The sequence below is a fragment of the Aulostomus chinensis genome, chromosome 19 (genome assembly GCF_037954235.1).
Source record: "Aulostomus chinensis isolate RoL2024-O1b breed Wild chromosome 19, RoL_Achi_v1.0, whole genome shotgun sequence".
NCBI lineage: Eukaryota > Metazoa > Chordata > Actinopteri > Syngnathiformes > Aulostomidae > Aulostomus > Aulostomus chinensis.
This window is the reverse complement of record NC_141338.1, coordinates 9,832,379-9,848,680: the sequence shown is the minus strand read 5'-3', so window position 1 is coordinate 9,848,680 and position 16,302 is coordinate 9,832,379. Positions and strand designations below refer to the sequence as shown.

At 40.8% G+C, this 16,302-nt stretch overlaps 2 protein-coding genes across 4 annotated transcripts; one reads left to right on the top strand and one right to left on the bottom strand.

Moving 5' to 3' along the window:
* Window positions 1-5,011: 5,011 nt before the first annotated feature.
* Window positions 5,012-10,764, bottom strand: wbp1 (WW domain binding protein 1). Of its 2 annotated transcripts, none has more exons than XM_086186767.1 (4): window positions 10,502-10,764; window positions 9,394-9,496; window positions 9,037-9,204; window positions 5,012-7,259 (listed from the first exon to the last, which is right to left on the bottom strand). In XM_086186767.1, the coding sequence occupies exons 1-4, from the start codon at window positions 10,562-10,564 to the stop codon at window positions 6,724-6,726; spliced, it is 870 nt and encodes a 289-aa protein (XP_086042893.1). In that variant the 5' UTR covers window positions 10,565-10,764; the 3' UTR covers window positions 5,012-6,723. The 2 variants fall into 2 exon arrangements, with proteins under 2 accessions (XP_086042893.1, XP_086042894.1); XM_086186768.1 differs by lacking the exon at window positions 10,502-10,764 and adding an exon at window positions 9,756-10,424.
* A 54-nt stretch (window positions 10,765-10,818) lies between these two features.
* LOC147243953 (ADP-ribosylation factor-like protein 3) lies at window positions 10,819-14,245 on the top strand. 2 transcript variants are annotated; one of them, XM_086186771.1, is made up of 7 exons: window positions 10,819-10,958; window positions 11,379-11,484; window positions 12,574-12,621; window positions 12,824-12,940; window positions 13,020-13,070; window positions 13,330-13,515; window positions 13,871-14,245. In XM_086186771.1, the coding sequence occupies exons 2-7, from the start codon at window positions 11,482-11,484 to the stop codon at window positions 13,916-13,918; spliced, it is 453 nt and encodes a 150-aa protein (XP_086042897.1). In that variant the 5' UTR covers window positions 10,819-10,958; window positions 11,379-11,481; the 3' UTR covers window positions 13,919-14,245. The 2 variants fall into 2 exon arrangements, with proteins under 2 accessions (XP_086042897.1, XP_086042895.1); XM_086186769.1 differs by having other exon boundaries at window positions 10,833-10,958; window positions 12,574-12,717.
* The last annotated feature ends 2,057 nt before the right edge of the window (window positions 14,246-16,302 follow it).

Here is a 16,302-nt window from a genome sequence, read left to right as displayed (position 1 = left end):
TCAAAGCAGTGTAAAAAATCTTTGCAAAAGTAATTTATTTGTACTTGAATTATGTTTTTGAATTTTTGTGTTTATTTCAATGCGGTATTTCAAGATGCGCAGTAAACTTTTCATGATATTTTTCCCAAACTTTTGATTCAGATGTCAGTTTGATAAACTCTTGTCTGAGACATGATTTCTTTGCTGTGTAACTCGAGGCGCAAATCAAATCGCCCAAAAACCACTACTATCGTCTGTACTGTATTTCCTTGATCACTGAAGATGCGACTCTCCTCTTCTGTGCATTATAAGAGGCCACTCTATGCTCTACCCTCTTCGAATCCTTACATCTTATAATATATATTCTTACCAAATGTTTCCCTTCCCCTTATGTTTGAAAGTTAAAGACATTTTGTTCCTTTTTTTATTTTAAGTACAGTGACAAGAAAAAATAATCACACACCCCAAATGTGGTCAGATCATCATGTAAGTCACAAATAAACAAAACGTGCTTGAGCCAACAAGCCTGGCATGATCCTGTAGGATACCATTGTGAACACCGATTCTCCATCAACGATGGCGTGCTGTCCATCCCCCGGATTCTCCACCGTGCCATAACAGACCCCAAACTCTCCACAATCAACCATTGTTGATTGTGTGTGTGACTGTTTTCACGAATCACGCTTCACATCAGCAGATCTGTCTTGTGAATAGCAAACAAAATATTTCAAGTTTTGCTAGCTTTCGTTGAAGTCATTGGACTCGGAGGTCACTCCCTCTCTCCAACACTGTGAAGTTTTGAATGATGTTTTTGAAATGGACCAGATCAATGCACCAATTTGTGTATTATTAATTTCAAAAAAATGGATTGTAATGGTTTATCGTAATTTGCATGAAGATCAGACCATATTTTCACAACAAATTTATACAGATAATTCGAAAGCGTTAATTTACTTTTTCTTGCCACTTTATATTTTTTGTATTTATTTGCCTTGCTGCTGTCTCTTTGTCTTTGCACCTTTTTTGTTTGTGTTTGTTTACATATAAAAACCAAATCTGCACTTATGTTCTGCGTATCCTGTTGGTTTCACTCTGAACATGTTGGTGTGGTTTCAAACTGCCTCATTTTGTAGTCGACGTGCTGAGACGGTGGTGCCTCTCTACTGGAAATGCTGTAATGGCTATGAGAACATCCTCTAATGTTTCTATGGTACGTTGATTTTGATGCGACGCGTTAAGAATTTCATCTTTTCTTTTTTTTGCCATTCAACTTTTGTTGCCTTTTCATTTGTGTTGTTTTTTTTTGCCTCATGTTTTCATTCAGTGACTCAAAATTCTTGCTGTTTTTTTAAAACCATACTCGTTATGTCTTCAGAAATATTTAGAATATGCCATTAAAGACCTAAAGTGACCCTGTTGTTGAGTTTGTGCGTTACAGCTTATTGCGCTCATTTGAAAGTTTCACTGAGGGGCCAACAGGTTGCCGCTTCAAATTTTTCATTATGTAACATCCTGTCAATAGTTAAGGCTTAACTGCCCGTGGGGCATCTCAAATCACCATGTGACGTTCATCTAGATTTGTATCTAAGCTTTGTCACATGTCTGGGTGGGACTCCACCCACCCCTGAAATCTGAAAGCCTTAAATCTATTTGTCCTTCAGCAATTGCAGCTGTAGTACTGGGATCCATTTAAAAACAACAACAACAACTTTAAAAAACAATGCAAACTGATTTTAAGTCCAAAAAATGGCGCAAAAGTGTCAGTTGAGTGCCAATGTTTATTTTATTAAAAAAATAAAATACAAATGATGACCCAAACGTTACACAGCAGACATGTTACTAAAACAAAAACAAGAAATTCTATCATTCAGTGCGTTCATTTTTTTTTTCTCTCTCGTCCCACTTTAGTCTTTGTTTGGCTTGTATAGACCAATTAGAAAAACTATGGAGTAAAGGGGTGTTATTACAAAATAAGAAACTTGTGTTTGGTCAAATTGATGACTGATGGGGGGGGGGGGTAGTTTACAGGTTTTCTTGACAGAAACAATCACACTGATATTGTTTCCTGAAGTCATTCCTGTATCAGCCTCATGTCTGCTGGTCTGGTGTCAGCTGTGTTTCACATTGAGGTCTTTCATAAGTACAATATACAAAAATTTAGAAACTTGACTGTATTTGTAATAACTGAGTATGAAAGGCAACAGAAAAATATCCAGTTGGTGAACGTTTTGCAAATATGGGGAAAAGTTTAAAAAAAAAAACAAACAACACTACACAATATTAGTGCAACAAAAATCAAGGGATGGGAAAAAAAAAAAAAGACAAGCCAAAAGATATCAAATAAGAAGTCATCCTAAAGCACAATTTATGCAACTTGTCCTCACAACTTGATAATGTGGCTTATCCATAAGTCAGGAGTATAAAGTGTTAGTGGTTGAGATGGCAGACAAACTATTTCTGTTGGGGAAACAAACAAAAAATACATATGGATTTATACCCCTCAGCTGACAAGCATACATACATTGTTATTGTAGCAGTACAAGTGTTTTTTTTAACAATTTTTTTCATAAACAAATACATAGAACAAATAAACAAAACAAAAAAAAAAGATTACAGTACAGCGCAGTGCCACAAGTACTGAGAGAAATATTGCTAGTACTGGTGTCCACATGACAGAGAAAAGTGAGGACGGTGTCGCAGCATATAACAGTAGGTTTATGGGTTTATTTTGCATAGCCTTGAGTAAAAGTACGACAAACTACAGCCACGCAGGACGCAGAAACATCAGAGGACGAGGAGGCGGGGACTAGAGTCTTGAAACTTTGGCTTTATGAGAATGGTCGGACAAATTTTGTTAAAGATACCCTGAGAGGGGGAAACCAATCAACGTGACAGACACACACACACACACACACACACACACACACAGCTCATAGCGACTGCATGGATGGATATACCCTGCACCCTCTCAGGCGCCACTATAGCTCCAGTTTCTGTTAGCATGATGGGGCCTGGTGGTGCTTGCGGGGTCACAGTCCACTAAGAGTCAACCAAGCAAGATAAACCCCAGCCCCGTCCCAACCAGACATGCTGCTTAATTACATAAGAAACAATCATTCTTATTAGCTGGGGGGCGGGGGGGGGCGGAGTAGGGACATTGCGTCACGCACTGAGGTTAACAACACAAAAAAGGCAAAGTTTCCATCTATAAAAACAAACCTACAATGTCATATACAATCTGCTATTAAATATGAGCTCCACTACTTTAAAGAACAAACGCAAACACTGTTCCTGTTGAAAAAAGTTTAGATCTCAACAAATGTGGAGCAAATGGACAGAGCAGACAAATCAGTAATAAGAGTGGCTGGATAGACATTTGTCCGCAACAACGACTGATAGCCCTTAGTCTCAGTAAACGTGAAAAACCAGGAAGGTGCAGAAGTTCAGTCATGCACAAACTAATCTCCATCTTCCCCTTGCACCCCCCCCCTCCCTTGTTTTCTATACAAATGAGCAAAAAACAACAAAAAAGAAGAATCTTTGCTCGAAAGGTTACAAAGCGATCTCTTAGAGGCAGTTTGTCCTCCATGCACAAAACACAAATAAGATGATCACAAAAAAATGGGACTTTTTTTTTTTCCTTTTACTTTTTCCCCCCATGCTTTCAAGTGAATTTCCACATACTAATTGTAACCAGTTCCACGGAACAAAACAAAAGCATGAACACATTCTCAACATCTGTTCCTGGCAAATTCTCTCAGTGCCACAACTAACTAAACACACAGCTTTTTTTTTTTTTTATCTCAGCACGACTTAACCCCTCCAAATGTTTAGAAAACACACCCTCTTCTCGCAAAGTGAGCAAACTTTCCCGGATAACTTTGACGTTTTTTTTTTTTTTTTTTAAACAACAAGTCTATTACTATCTAGAAGAAATCCAGAATAAAACCACCACGAGCTACTCTAATAAGGCGGCAGCACGTTTCCACATACACATGCTATCCCCCCCCCCCCCCCCATTAATTATAAAGACATTTTGCTTCTCTAGAGATGCAGCAAGGCAGCTTGAGGTGCGTTGGTCAAAAAAAAAAAAGAAAAAAAAGAAGGAGAGTCTTCTATTACTTCTGCTAAATGGGTGTGCGGTCATGCTCACAGTGTAACGGCCCTTCAGAAAAGGTCATTGTTATGTTAGGATGGCTTCACATCTAAGCACCTGCTCCAGAACACACTGCAAGGATAGCAAAGCTTTCACTGCTGCCATTTTAATTTTAAGCAACTCAGTACACATTCAAGCTATTTTGTATTTTATATATATGTGTGGTACCACTCCCCTGCTGGTATCGTCCCCTTCCCCCTTAAACGACAATCGTGTGTTCTGTCGCTTGCATGTTCCGACCACAGCCAGTACAAGCTGGAGGCCACTGCTATTATGGGAAAGAGGAAACACTTTGATGGGCCACTGAACTACATGGGTCCTGTCAAGGAGCCGGACTAAAATTATACACAATTATGTCTGGAAACCAGGCCAAGAATGTCCTTGTCAGAGTTTAATCGGTGCTGGAAATAAAGACATAGATCATTTTAGTGCCTGGATAAATATATCCGACAGGTGTGAAATGCGAGCATTTAATCCCCACTTTGACAGACGTAAAAGATAGAAAAAAAAAGAAAAAAAAAAGCTTGGATACATATCTGGAGTCGGTTTAAGTGACTGAAAATTTAAACAGCAACTCACTGCAGCTAAACTCACAAGGTTTCTTTAACAGCTGAATAAGTCATCGAGGACACAGACTTTTGAACCGTGTCGTTTTTCTCAAATGTAGGAGCAGCGCTTTGTGAAGCACGATGACGACTGACCCGAGTCTTTACACTGTGCCCATTTTGACATCAGAGCAAATCACACACACGGAAAAAAAAAGTTACTGATTTGTTCCAGACAAACTTCTCAATTTACTGAATCATCATCAGTTTCTGCTCATCTCGTGCAGAACTTGAAGTCAGAAGATATTTATCTGGCATGCCCCCCCCCCCCCCCCAATTTGGCAACTTGTACACCACTATTCTTTTGGACAGCATAATGGGCAGACATGCAATGCAGATGAGCATGCAATTAATCACAACAGATCCTGCACCTGTGCCAACACTAGACTAGACTGTACAGCGTCCACTTCAACTTTCTAATGCACGCGCTCTCTGCTGCCAACGGAAAATACCACTGCAAATCGTTCACGCTGCCAAGAGTTACAAGGGCTACAGAGAGCCGACGCAGCAGCACCAGATAAAAAAAGCTACCAGCGCTGCATAACAGCAGAGCATTACAGTCAGAACAACGCAATGACTCTATACCCAGGGCTTTTTCAATTTAGACATTTTCATCGGCCTACCATCAGAGGACACAAGTGTCAGACAAATTGACGAAGCAGCTAGAAAATGTTGCTAAACTCAACTATAAACTTTCATGCCTCATGCAAAACACCACTGATGTATATTGTCAATCCACCTCAGTGCCGAGTAGCCAGGTGCTCCAGCACTTTAAATATCTACAAACAAGACTCAAGCCTTTCCAACAAACTACAACATCCACTCATTAGTAAACTCTAGAGCAGCTCCCCTGTCCGGAGCCTTGTTGCATTTAAAGGTGATGCCTGTGGCATCTACAGAAGCACAAACTGGTTATCAAATGAAAGAAGAAAAGCAAGCATATTCATTTGTTTTCAACATCCAAATTATATACCGAGCCAAGTGCTGCTGGTGCCAGTATTCACACAGAGAGTAAAGAAAACATGTGGCCACAAGGCCTTTGAGAAATTACAAAATTTGGTGGCATAGCCCTCTTTGAAATGATTAATTTGATGCAATTAATAACTAAAGAGGGAGTACATGTCCTCATGAAACACTGACCATGACATTCGTGTAAAGAGGTGACTACGATGTCAGTATCACGAAGGAAACAGGGGCTGTTGAGAGAGGTGTGTGACATTCAAAACCCACAAATAAAACCAATTCAACTTCCTGTCTGTCTCCTCTGCTACATGTAGATGTGTAGTCCCCCACAACCACAGTGGATGTGAAAAATCCCACAGAGTTGGTGCCAGATGCAGCAAACGCTGGTTGCCATGATCTCACAGCCATGTCGTCACCCTGCAGCTGTGTCCTAGATTTCACACCCAGCTCTGAGACAGCGAAATGTGTGCTCTTGTTAAACTGACGAGCATCATGAGAATAGTTTTGTTTTTTCGACCCCTCTGTCTTAGCCATAGTGGGAATAGAGGGGAAATGTTCCTGACCTTGTTGGTATGCTGCTCCCTGATCATCCCACTGGAGGTAAAATGTCAGATAGAGGGATGACCAGAAATGTTGGGACCAAAGGAAAGTGGCAAGACAGAAACGTGACGATGGTTCTCTCAAGTAGAGAGTAGTGGCAACAGGAACTTGTGGTATCAGTCACAATCAATCGCTGTCTTCTCACTGTTAATGCTCAAGTAACAGTTGCAATAAAAACAAACTAAATGGAGCATCAAAATGTGTGCTGGTTTCCCCACCATGCCAGAGCAAAGCAAATATGTATCATTCAATTTTTCAGAATTTAGGAGCCTTTAGATTAGTTATCATCGTCATCTTAACGTCATGCTGATGTTAGTTTCAGAGAATTAAACAAAGACAGTCCCTGTGGTGATGATGGCAACAGCTATCTTGTCACTCATCATGAAGCAGAAAGTCCAACCGAAGGCTGAGTAAGGGGGTTCACACCATGTGGTCTCCAGTGTTGGTGCTGGTGGTTTGGCTGGGCACCTCGGAGGTGTGCTCTTTCTGGGTGAAAGCCTGCTGCTGGTGCCCGGAGCAGCAGTCCCCACCAGCAACTTTACACATCTGGCGCTCTTCGTCGTTTTCCTCCTCGAGCCCCGAGCCCTCATCTACATCCAGCCGGCAAACGCATACTTCAATCCCTGAGTCACCAGTTACATGCCGACGTCGAGTGACGAGTTCCTCATCCTCCTCCGCCTCCATCAGTGGAGCCTCCACCCTCTCCTCTGCAGGAGCTTGCACATTGATTGGCATTGACACCACTTCCTGGTTTGAGGGTGATCCTAAGGTGTCCATGTCCAGCCTTGGCTCCGCCTCAGCCAGGGGTTGTAGCACCGGGATGATTTCTGGCTGGCTCACTTGTGAAAGCAGTGCTGGAGCAGGTTCAGGAGCATTTTCAGAGTAAGGAGGTGGCGGCGTGGGAGGGTGACCTACCACCTCCTCATAGTCAGGAAGCTTGCAGTCATTCCAGAACCCTGAAAGTCAACAGATACACAAGGATTAACTTTCCTTCCATCATCCCCATGAAGAAAGTGGCAACAGCCAAGGTCCTCAATCCCACGTTCTATACCCCCGGCAAAGCCGAGAAACCACATACCACCCAAATAATTGTTGGATTCCACATTACTGTCAGTTCAGTCCATCGCTGAATTTTGAACTAGCGCAGCCTGAGACTTGTTATCGCTCTATTAATGAACATGTGACATTTTATTAAATCATGCAAGGATCATTAGCAATTTGCAAATGCTGTAGCCCTTTCCAGGATATTCTTTGCCTAATACACTCTAGGGGGGAAAGGAGTAAGGCAACTGCTTCATTAATGGCTAATCCAACATACTGTGGCTTACATTTATCTGTGCATACTAAGGATCAACTTCCCAAATAGCACCAAAGCTGATAGAACCATTAGAGTCCAAGGAGACACAAAGTCCAAAGGCATTGCCACAACGGTCCACAATTATTTCTTCATCCTTGTATATCCTTAATTCAGTCTAAATTCTTGCTTGTGTTGTACGTCGCTTTGGACAAAAGCGTCTGCTAAATGAAATTGTAGAATTGTAGACTCCAATCCTGAGCCATTACAAGAATCTGACCTAATTAAGAGACTTCATTGTATATGTATTAAGGTGACTTTACAAAACAGGAAATTCTTCTTTTTATATTTATACAAACTGTTTGTTTTCTTTAATCGTTTCACAAAATGGCTCTTAATACTAAGAATGTGTTGTAAGTGAGCCTGAGCTGTACGTTCAATTACGTCACAAAACAAACTACAGCAAAATGTTTCATTACACACATCAGGGCGACAGGGCCACTGAATAGTGTGCATCTTGTCCCACTCCTGGTTATGACATTAGTAGCCATGATATCAAGTTTCTGTCAAGTGGAATGACCACTGGCATTAGGTTGGCTTCTCTGATGTCCTTCTGGTGGAGTCAAACCACAATTTCCAGTATAAACTGGAGCAACAAGCACAACACAAATTAAGGTTAAAGATTTTCTCTCTGTGTCATTAAAAGTACATGGCAGAAGCCTATTAGCAGCAATGGAAAAAGTGATGATGATTCTGAATGCGTCAGAAAAAAGGAGACTGATTAGTTCCAGTACAATGAAAATGTAATGCAACTTTCATGTCTGTTACCAAACAAGCTAGCAAGTGCATCCCTAGTGTAGGAAAACAGAAAACTCCTAAAGCTGAGACAGCATCAAGTTCATCATCTCATCTGCCCAGAAACATGTTTTTGCCATAGACTGGCCCATTACCCCCCCCCCCCCCCCTTTAGCTGTTCTCAGTATGACAACTGTTTTAAATACACCGGTGGACCCATGGAACATGCAGAATGCATAGGCCAGTCCTGGGCTGACCGAAGAGTTTACATGCCTGTCAGTCAACTCCTAACAGCATTATCAATGTATGTTGGTCCGACTTCGACAACGACAGCTTCAGACATTAAAACATGTTTACATGTATTTCACAAGTCCAGTTATAGTGGGCATGAACACAATCATTGTCTAACACCATGTAAAGCTAGTGAATGTGTCTTGGTTGTGTACTAACATGTCCAGCTGTGATCGGGTCATGTGAGTTAATGCCAGATCTAAATATTTGACAGAGCTACTACTGAGGAAATGTTCCTATGTATTAAGCTTAATTTGGTATCGTCTGTATTAATGCAGGCACTGGTACACTGATGTTACTGAGTGTGCTACAGCACCCAACTTAAACAGATAGCTAACAGACCAGCTACTCACGTAGATTGAGGGGTGGAGGGGAAATGAAGGAGCTGGAGGCTCCTTGGTAGGCCATTAGGCTGATCTCACGTTGACGTTGTTCCTGCTGCAGACGCATTTTAACCCTTCGGTGACGATAGGCACAGCAGCAACTCAGCATAATGATCAGGGTCCATACCAACCAGAACCCTATGGAGGGGAGGGGAAAGGTATGATGTAATCTGGACATGAAACCAAAATGAACCAAATATATGCCTGACACAAACCAAGGCGATAATATCATCTCAACACACCTGAATGAAGTCCCATTATCAATAAAAGTAAAACTCATAAGAGATACAAGTGTTGGGAAACAAAACTTGTGCATCTGTAACTTACACCAGAGCTCGTAGTAGTAGGTGCAGCACTCCGTCTCTCCACAGCAGTAGCCCATCTCACAGCGATATTGTTCATTGTTTACCCCAAAACAGAACTCCTTCCCCTTAAATCCACAAACATAGTAAACAGAGAGAATTTCTCAGTCAATATTCATTCACGAGTAAACCTAAAACAGTAATCTATCACTGAGGTGCCATCAAATTGATCTTAGTTGTCTTTGGCATTTGTCACACCAATGCAGGCAAAGTATTGTGATATAAATTACTAAGTGACTTTTCTTTACTGTGATACTTACGATTAGGTTTAGCATATACATACACACACACACACACACACACACCACACTCTTGATTTAACGTTACCATTTCGTTTTAAAAATGATCCAAAGCAACGAACAGCAGCAACAGATGAATGTTGTCGAGGAAGCAGCGAGTTACTCGGTCACCGAACTCAGGGGAACATTTGGTTAGACTGCGTGATGTGGTCACACACCGACCTTTAACATTAAAAAACATTACTACCGGAATATCTAAGCTAAGAAAGGTGTCATAGTGTAGCTAACCAACTCTAATTTGATTTGAGAGCAACTACTACGAAGACTAAAGGTGCAAGCATTATTACGACCGAGGCTTGTATTCCAATACCTGACCATATAAAATTATCAAGTGTGATAACCTAAGTGGCATTAACATTGCAATAGTTCGTGTTGCTATCTATTAGTTTCATTGACTATCAAAACAACGATTCTGTCTCGGTAACCCGAGCAATCCGATTCACTTGGCTAACCAACGTCAACAACCACGAATAAACGCGTCAATTTGCCGGGTACCAGTTAGCATCCGCTAACGTAATCTTCATCCGCTTGATTTAAACTCTAAGTTTGATTTAAGTTAATATCACACATGACGTGTACATCATAGTAATTTAACTCTCGATATACTCATGAAAACTTTAACTAACTGACGTCATCCATCGTACAGTACCGAACTGAGACAGCTTCCTTTGTGGAGGAGGAAAAAAAAATGGGCAGCGGGCCTTCGCCCAGCCCATGAGCCGCGGCCTCGACTACAAGCGTCTACCGACCATGAGCGCATAAGCGGCGGCTTACCTGCACCAGACAAGTCCCAGTACAAAGAAGCCCTACAATGGATCCCAGCGCTTTCTGCGGCATCTTTCTGGGTTGTCGGCCGTTGACACGACGGGAATCATAAAGCAGTCAGTCGACTATAAGACTTGTTGAGGTGACTGCAGGTGGCTGTTGTTGGTTAACTGTTCTGTCTGTCGCATTCAGACATGTTTTTGTTGTTCACTGACTGAGAAACACAGCAGATTGTAACATGAAACTGAGACCACGACTGGACTCCAGGGGGCGCTGTGCGCGCGTGTGTGAAATTACAGGTTCAGGGTTCACGTGGTGTTTCAAGTTCAATGCGAAACGTTTGTATAAATCTTGTATTTTGATCATAATTTATCATATACACCTGAGATCTTCATCAAAATATTACAGCTCTACTGAATTTTCTTATGCAGACAAGACTTCCTTTCTCACTTCGCTGTTGAGGCCGGTAAGTGGGAACAACTTGCTTGGGAAACGCCTTCTTTACCAGATTTACTGTGAAACGCATCCACAAAATCTTCTTCCCCAACATTTGCTTTCATTATATCATTTGTCTAACAGTAACAGTTGTAAAATGAAAAAAAAATCATTTTCACATATCGTAGAATTTTTAATGACATCAAAAGTAGGTTGCCATTTTAATGTAACAATTATACATTTTGTTATAACGATTCTAGTATTTATTGGAACAGATGTGTATGTCAATATGTGTGTGAAGAGGACGAATTTGTTTATCAGAATTCCTGTGTATTTTAGAAATAATCAGAATGTTTAGAGTCATAATTTGTAGTGCGCACCCTTGGGGGCCCTCCATTTGGAGTCAAAGACGCCCAACTGTCGAGTTTAATACGCTGACGTCACACCACAGTTCTCCTGGCAACAGAACTTGACAGTTGACCTCCCAAGAGGCGGTCAGAAAGACTTTAATCCACTTAGCCTGAGCAGAGGCCATTACTTCACCTGAAGAAAACATGGTGAGTTATCATGTTTCACATTCATTTGCTCTCTAATTACGTAATTACATTTTTTTTTAATTCTTTTAGATTGAATGTTGAAGGCTGTTCCTGTAAATGTAGATCATAAAGAATGCTGGTAGCTATCTATCTGACTGACACTAGAAGCTACTGAATGAGCAAGCTAAGGATGAATAGCACACTGATTTAGTGACTGTGTTCAGGATCATCAATTTTGAATTTCTCCATTGTTGGTAGTTTTAAAACAGTTACTGCTTGTCAGGAGAAGGTTGTTTTGAAACCAATAAATATGGAATATAAATTAAAAGTCGAAACAGGATATGTGCTCTGAAATAAAAATAAATGTATTAAGAGGCAGAAAGTTGATGTCAGTTGATTGGTATTTAGACATTGTTCAGCTCACACAGTGCAGCATTTTATTCTTAGCAGAGAAAGGTAGTGGTTGACTAAAGTGGGTGTTTCTCATATTTAGAGGACAGGAAGGCAAATGGCTGATACATAAAGCTGATATCATGATATTAGAACATTTAACAAAACATGCAGTACCCAGTGCTTTTATTTCAGTCTAAAAAAAAAATGTAGCGATAGCATAAATGTCCACAGAAACCAAATTTAGAAATGTGATGAATGAACAGTAAGTTTCATTGCAGGTAGCAGCATTAATCTGCAGATAAAAGCTTCTCCTGATTTCTGCGATAACTTACATTTGTAGACTTTGACAAATAAATAAAATGGCTGATAACTCTGCAGCCAGTTTTTTGTCACGTGACACAGTTAAATTCTCATGCGCTAAAAGATTTTTGCCATGTGGTGAAGTGTTTAACCTCCTGTACCCACACGCTGTAATATGCTCTGCTGCCAATCCCTGCCACCACTGAGGTGCCAGCCAGCTGCTGATTAACGCTTTACCTGATACAGTGAGACTGCTTACAGGCCTTTTAAAGTGGATTTGACTTTTGTATTTATCATTGATCATCTGGCACAAACTCACTTCGGGTATATTGTAACCTATAATGTGATTTTTTTTTGGGGGGGGGGGGTGTTGCCGTCCAGTTGGAACTCATCACTTTAAACCTGCTCTGCCTGCAGGGCCTGTTGTCCATTCTTCGACGGTTGAAGCAGACTCCAGAGCAGGAGGTGCGTTTACTGTTACTTGGTTTGGACAATGCTGGCAAGACCACTCTGCTGAAACAGCTGGCTGCTGAGGATATCAGCCACATCACACCAACACAAGTACAACCATGCAAACAGCTGCTTTCATCTCCACAGAGATCATTTACTGTATTCTGCAGTTGACTCGATTCACCTGATTCACCTCATCCATGTTTTCTTTGAAAAGGGCTTCAACATAAAGAGCGTGCAGTCGTCTGGCTTCAAATTGAACGTGTGGGATATTGGGGGTCAACGCAAGATCCGCCCCTACTGGAGGAATTATTTTGAGAACACAGATGTGCTGGTAAGTGCTGTTGAAATTAAAATTAGAATGAATTATGTTGTGGTCTGTTCATTAATTTCTATGACTGTATTCTTTGCAGATCTACGTGATTGACAGTTCGGACAAGAAACGCTTTGAAGAGACGAGTCTGGTGAGGCACCAGTTTACATTTTGCCAACTTGAGTATATGAGTGTGTGATTTGTGTTACGCGTATAAACTAGAGAACATTTTGAGGATTGGAAAATGGTCTCATGCTGACAGTCAGCGGGAATTAAATGCTGATCATGGGTGATTACAGATGATGAAGATCACAGCGTGGCGATTCATTCTTGTTCTCTGAGTCAGATTAGTTTTCTGGATTAGACAGTTGATTTTGTGGTTGATTACACTTGCGTCTGTGTTACTCCAGGAGTTGGCTGAGCTGCTGGAGGAGGAAAAACTGGCTGCTGTGCCCCTGCTAATCTTTGCTAACAAGCAGGATCTTATGACAGCTACCGCAGCCTCCGAGCTGGCAGAGAGTCTCAATCTGCACACTGTTCGAGATCGTATGTGGCAGGTCCAGGCTTGCTCAGCACTCACCACTGAGGGAGTTCAGGTAAATACGTCATAACACAAAGGTGGAGACCACAGGTTGACCAGCCTAGAACCTCCTGCTGGCCTTAAAGTCAGTTCGAGAGGTCAGAGAACATAGGTGTAGCAACTCAGCATGACAAGCATTCTACACACAAATATATTTAAACCATTGTAATTAATATGCATGCAATCAATCAGGCGATTTCTTTTTTTAAATGTTGTTGTTATGAATGTTAAAAGAAAACACGGGGATGATGTATTGGATGAAATGCATCAATGTGTCGACCGACTGCACATTTACAGACTTTTAAAAGGAAATTCACTTGAACTTTGTTGATTTTAACAGCACGCTCGCTTTGTTTTTTGTGTTTCTCCAGGACGGCATGACATGGGTTTGCAGAAATATAAAGTTTCGGAAGAAATAACTATGGAGGCAAAATATATTTGAAGAACAGCGGGGAATTCTAGTAATCCAGACATTTTATTCCCAAGAAAGCAAGATAACCATGATACGGTTAATGTTCATTAAACTACTTCCATTCTTAATCCATTATCTGCTGTGTACTTATTTAGCATTAGCGAACAGAAACAAGGTTATTTCGACTATGTTTGTATCCCCCCCCCCCCCAAAAAAGAAATGTATATACTATAAATATTAGTCTGTTCCTGCTGCCATTTCTACATATTATATTTTGGATTTTGTCACTTTGAATAGAAGGGAATGAGGCCAAGGTATAAAAAGATGGAAACTGTGTGGAGACTTTGACTTGTGATTGATTCATGACATTGTATGCCTGTAATTCTCCCTAGGTAAAGCTAGAGGGCGGCCTCGCCCAAGTGTTGCTCATTGTAGGGCGATGACTAATTGTTACATTCTCCACTTCCTATGATTGTTGTGACACGCTTTGCCATTTATATCTTTTCATTCACCTTCACCTTTACTTTTTTTTAATTGGTCTACACTAACTACTGTATTTGACATGTTTTCAAACAGATTCAAGGCCATATCCAAGACAGGCATTAATCCTTTGTAATTAATTAAGTGAAGCTTCAGCATTTTTGTAGTTTCACTCTTTTATTGTTAGAGCTGCTGTTAACCGCACTGTGTTGGACTCAGACATAGAAAAAATCTGCATTATGCACAAATTGATCATAAAACATTTCTGAGATACAGACCTCATTGAGTATATCGCTCTTGTATGCACAATAACTTACATAAAAACACCTTGGCTATTCAATTACTCAACTTCTCACCCTGTTCACCATGATTTAACATGAGGCAATTGCATTTTTGCTCTTTTTTTTAATTTTGTCTTTTGCAGTACATTTGCCACAAAACCCCACTAATCTCAACTGGCCGAGTGCTCTGCTGTGGTCCTACAGGGCATTTACATACAAACCTTTTTCAGGACTAATAGCTCTCCAATACAATTTGCATTTATATAGCCCCCTTCATACCAACATGATTTGGTGCCTTTGCCCATGATAAAATCAACCTCCTCCTTTGGCCTTGAGTTACTGCCCTACTGCTGCTGCTGCTGTCTGTGTGGGCCAGAGCTGGATGAATATGGAGTTTCTTGATCCTCAGGTGGAGAGTGAAAATAGTACAGAAACCCTCAAAATTGATACAATCATGACTGAGCCAGGAGGGCCCCTGGAGCACTGTGTTTTCTAATGTGGAAAACATTTAAAATTATCAATACACAATGACAGGGCTGGCCCTGTACATTTGGGGGCCCCAACCTGAGCTGAAAATGTTTGGGGGCCCTGCCTTCTGATAGCTAAGCAATGATCAGTGATAGCTTTGCCCCCTGAAAGTTGAAGATTCAAATTGTATAATTCCAAAATCAACTGAGACTCTTCAAACAAAGAGTCTCTCTTAACTTTTCTCCACCCTTTTTCACGGTTATACGCTGGGGTGGTAAACATTGATTGAGTAATGCAGCTTCCTTATTAATCATGCATGGACAGCAGTGATAACTGTGGCCCCCCAGGTTGGGCGGGTCAGGTCATACAAATGAACATTTGGGTTAATCGTGGGCGGCAGAATATCAAAGCATTAATGTGTAAAATATCACTTAGGCTACATTCTGACTGGGGACAGCAGAGCTGTGGCTTCATGTGTGTTCAGCTGACAGATTGTGTGTTCTGTCTAACATAGAAAGCCTTATGTTTTTCTGAGTTTGCTGTGATTATGCCGATCATTAATGATAATAATTATAATCTTTATTTCTACAGCACCTTTTATACAAAGATTGCAGCTCAAAGTGCAAGGAGAGGTAAGTAAAGGAGAGGAACGTGTTAAAAGAACTTTGAAATCATGTTCAAAAAAACAAATATTGGGAAGAGAATAAAACCAGAGCGCGTGTCATAGATGGAAAATAAAATTACTATAAGAAAAATCTTTAAATTTGTAAAACACCTACATGCAAAATAAAATGCTGCAGAGAGCAAGTATGAGCTAAAATAAAGAGATACGTAAGAAGTTTTCTTTTGAGAACATCTAGTGAGATGGCTTCCCTGGTATCTAGAGGCACTGAATTCCATGGTTTGGGGGCATAATTAACATAGTGTTTCTTTTAATTTCATTACAAACTTGGAGTTTGAATTTGAAAATGGAGGGTTATTTTCCGTGAAGTTCACTCTCACGTGCAGCTGCCTTTTATATATATTTATTTTGGGAAGAAAAAAACAATAGTAAACCAAAACCATCAGACTTGAAGAGTCAAATCCAGTCAACTTGGGCACATCGTTAGTTTACAGGGCGTCTGGTGCTACAGCGTGGTGAGGTGCTTCACCTTTGCAAGGA

Bases quoted from the DNA above. Each gene is read 5' to 3' on its own strand.
- LOC147243953 (XM_086186769.1), top strand. The intron at 12,941-13,019 runs GTAAGTGCTGTT...TATTCTTTGCAG, and splicing joins TTGAGAACACAGATGTGCTG to ATCTACGTGATTGACAGTTC. The intron at 13,071-13,329 runs GTGAGGCACCAG...GTGTTACTCCAG, and splicing joins GCTTTGAAGAGACGAGTCTG to GAGTTGGCTGAGCTGCTGGA.
- wbp1 (XM_086186767.1), bottom strand. From the start codon at position 10,564: ATGCCGCAGAAAGCGCTGGGATCCATTGTAGGGCTTCTTTGTACTGGG. The intron at 9,205-9,393 runs GTAAGTTACAGA...TCCCCTCCATAG, and splicing joins CTACTACTACGAGCTCTGGT to GGTTCTGGTTGGTATGGACC. The intron at 7,260-9,036 runs GTGAGTAGCTGG...GTTGACTTTCAG, and splicing joins CCCTCCACCCCTCAATCTAC to GGTTCTGGAATGACTGCAAG.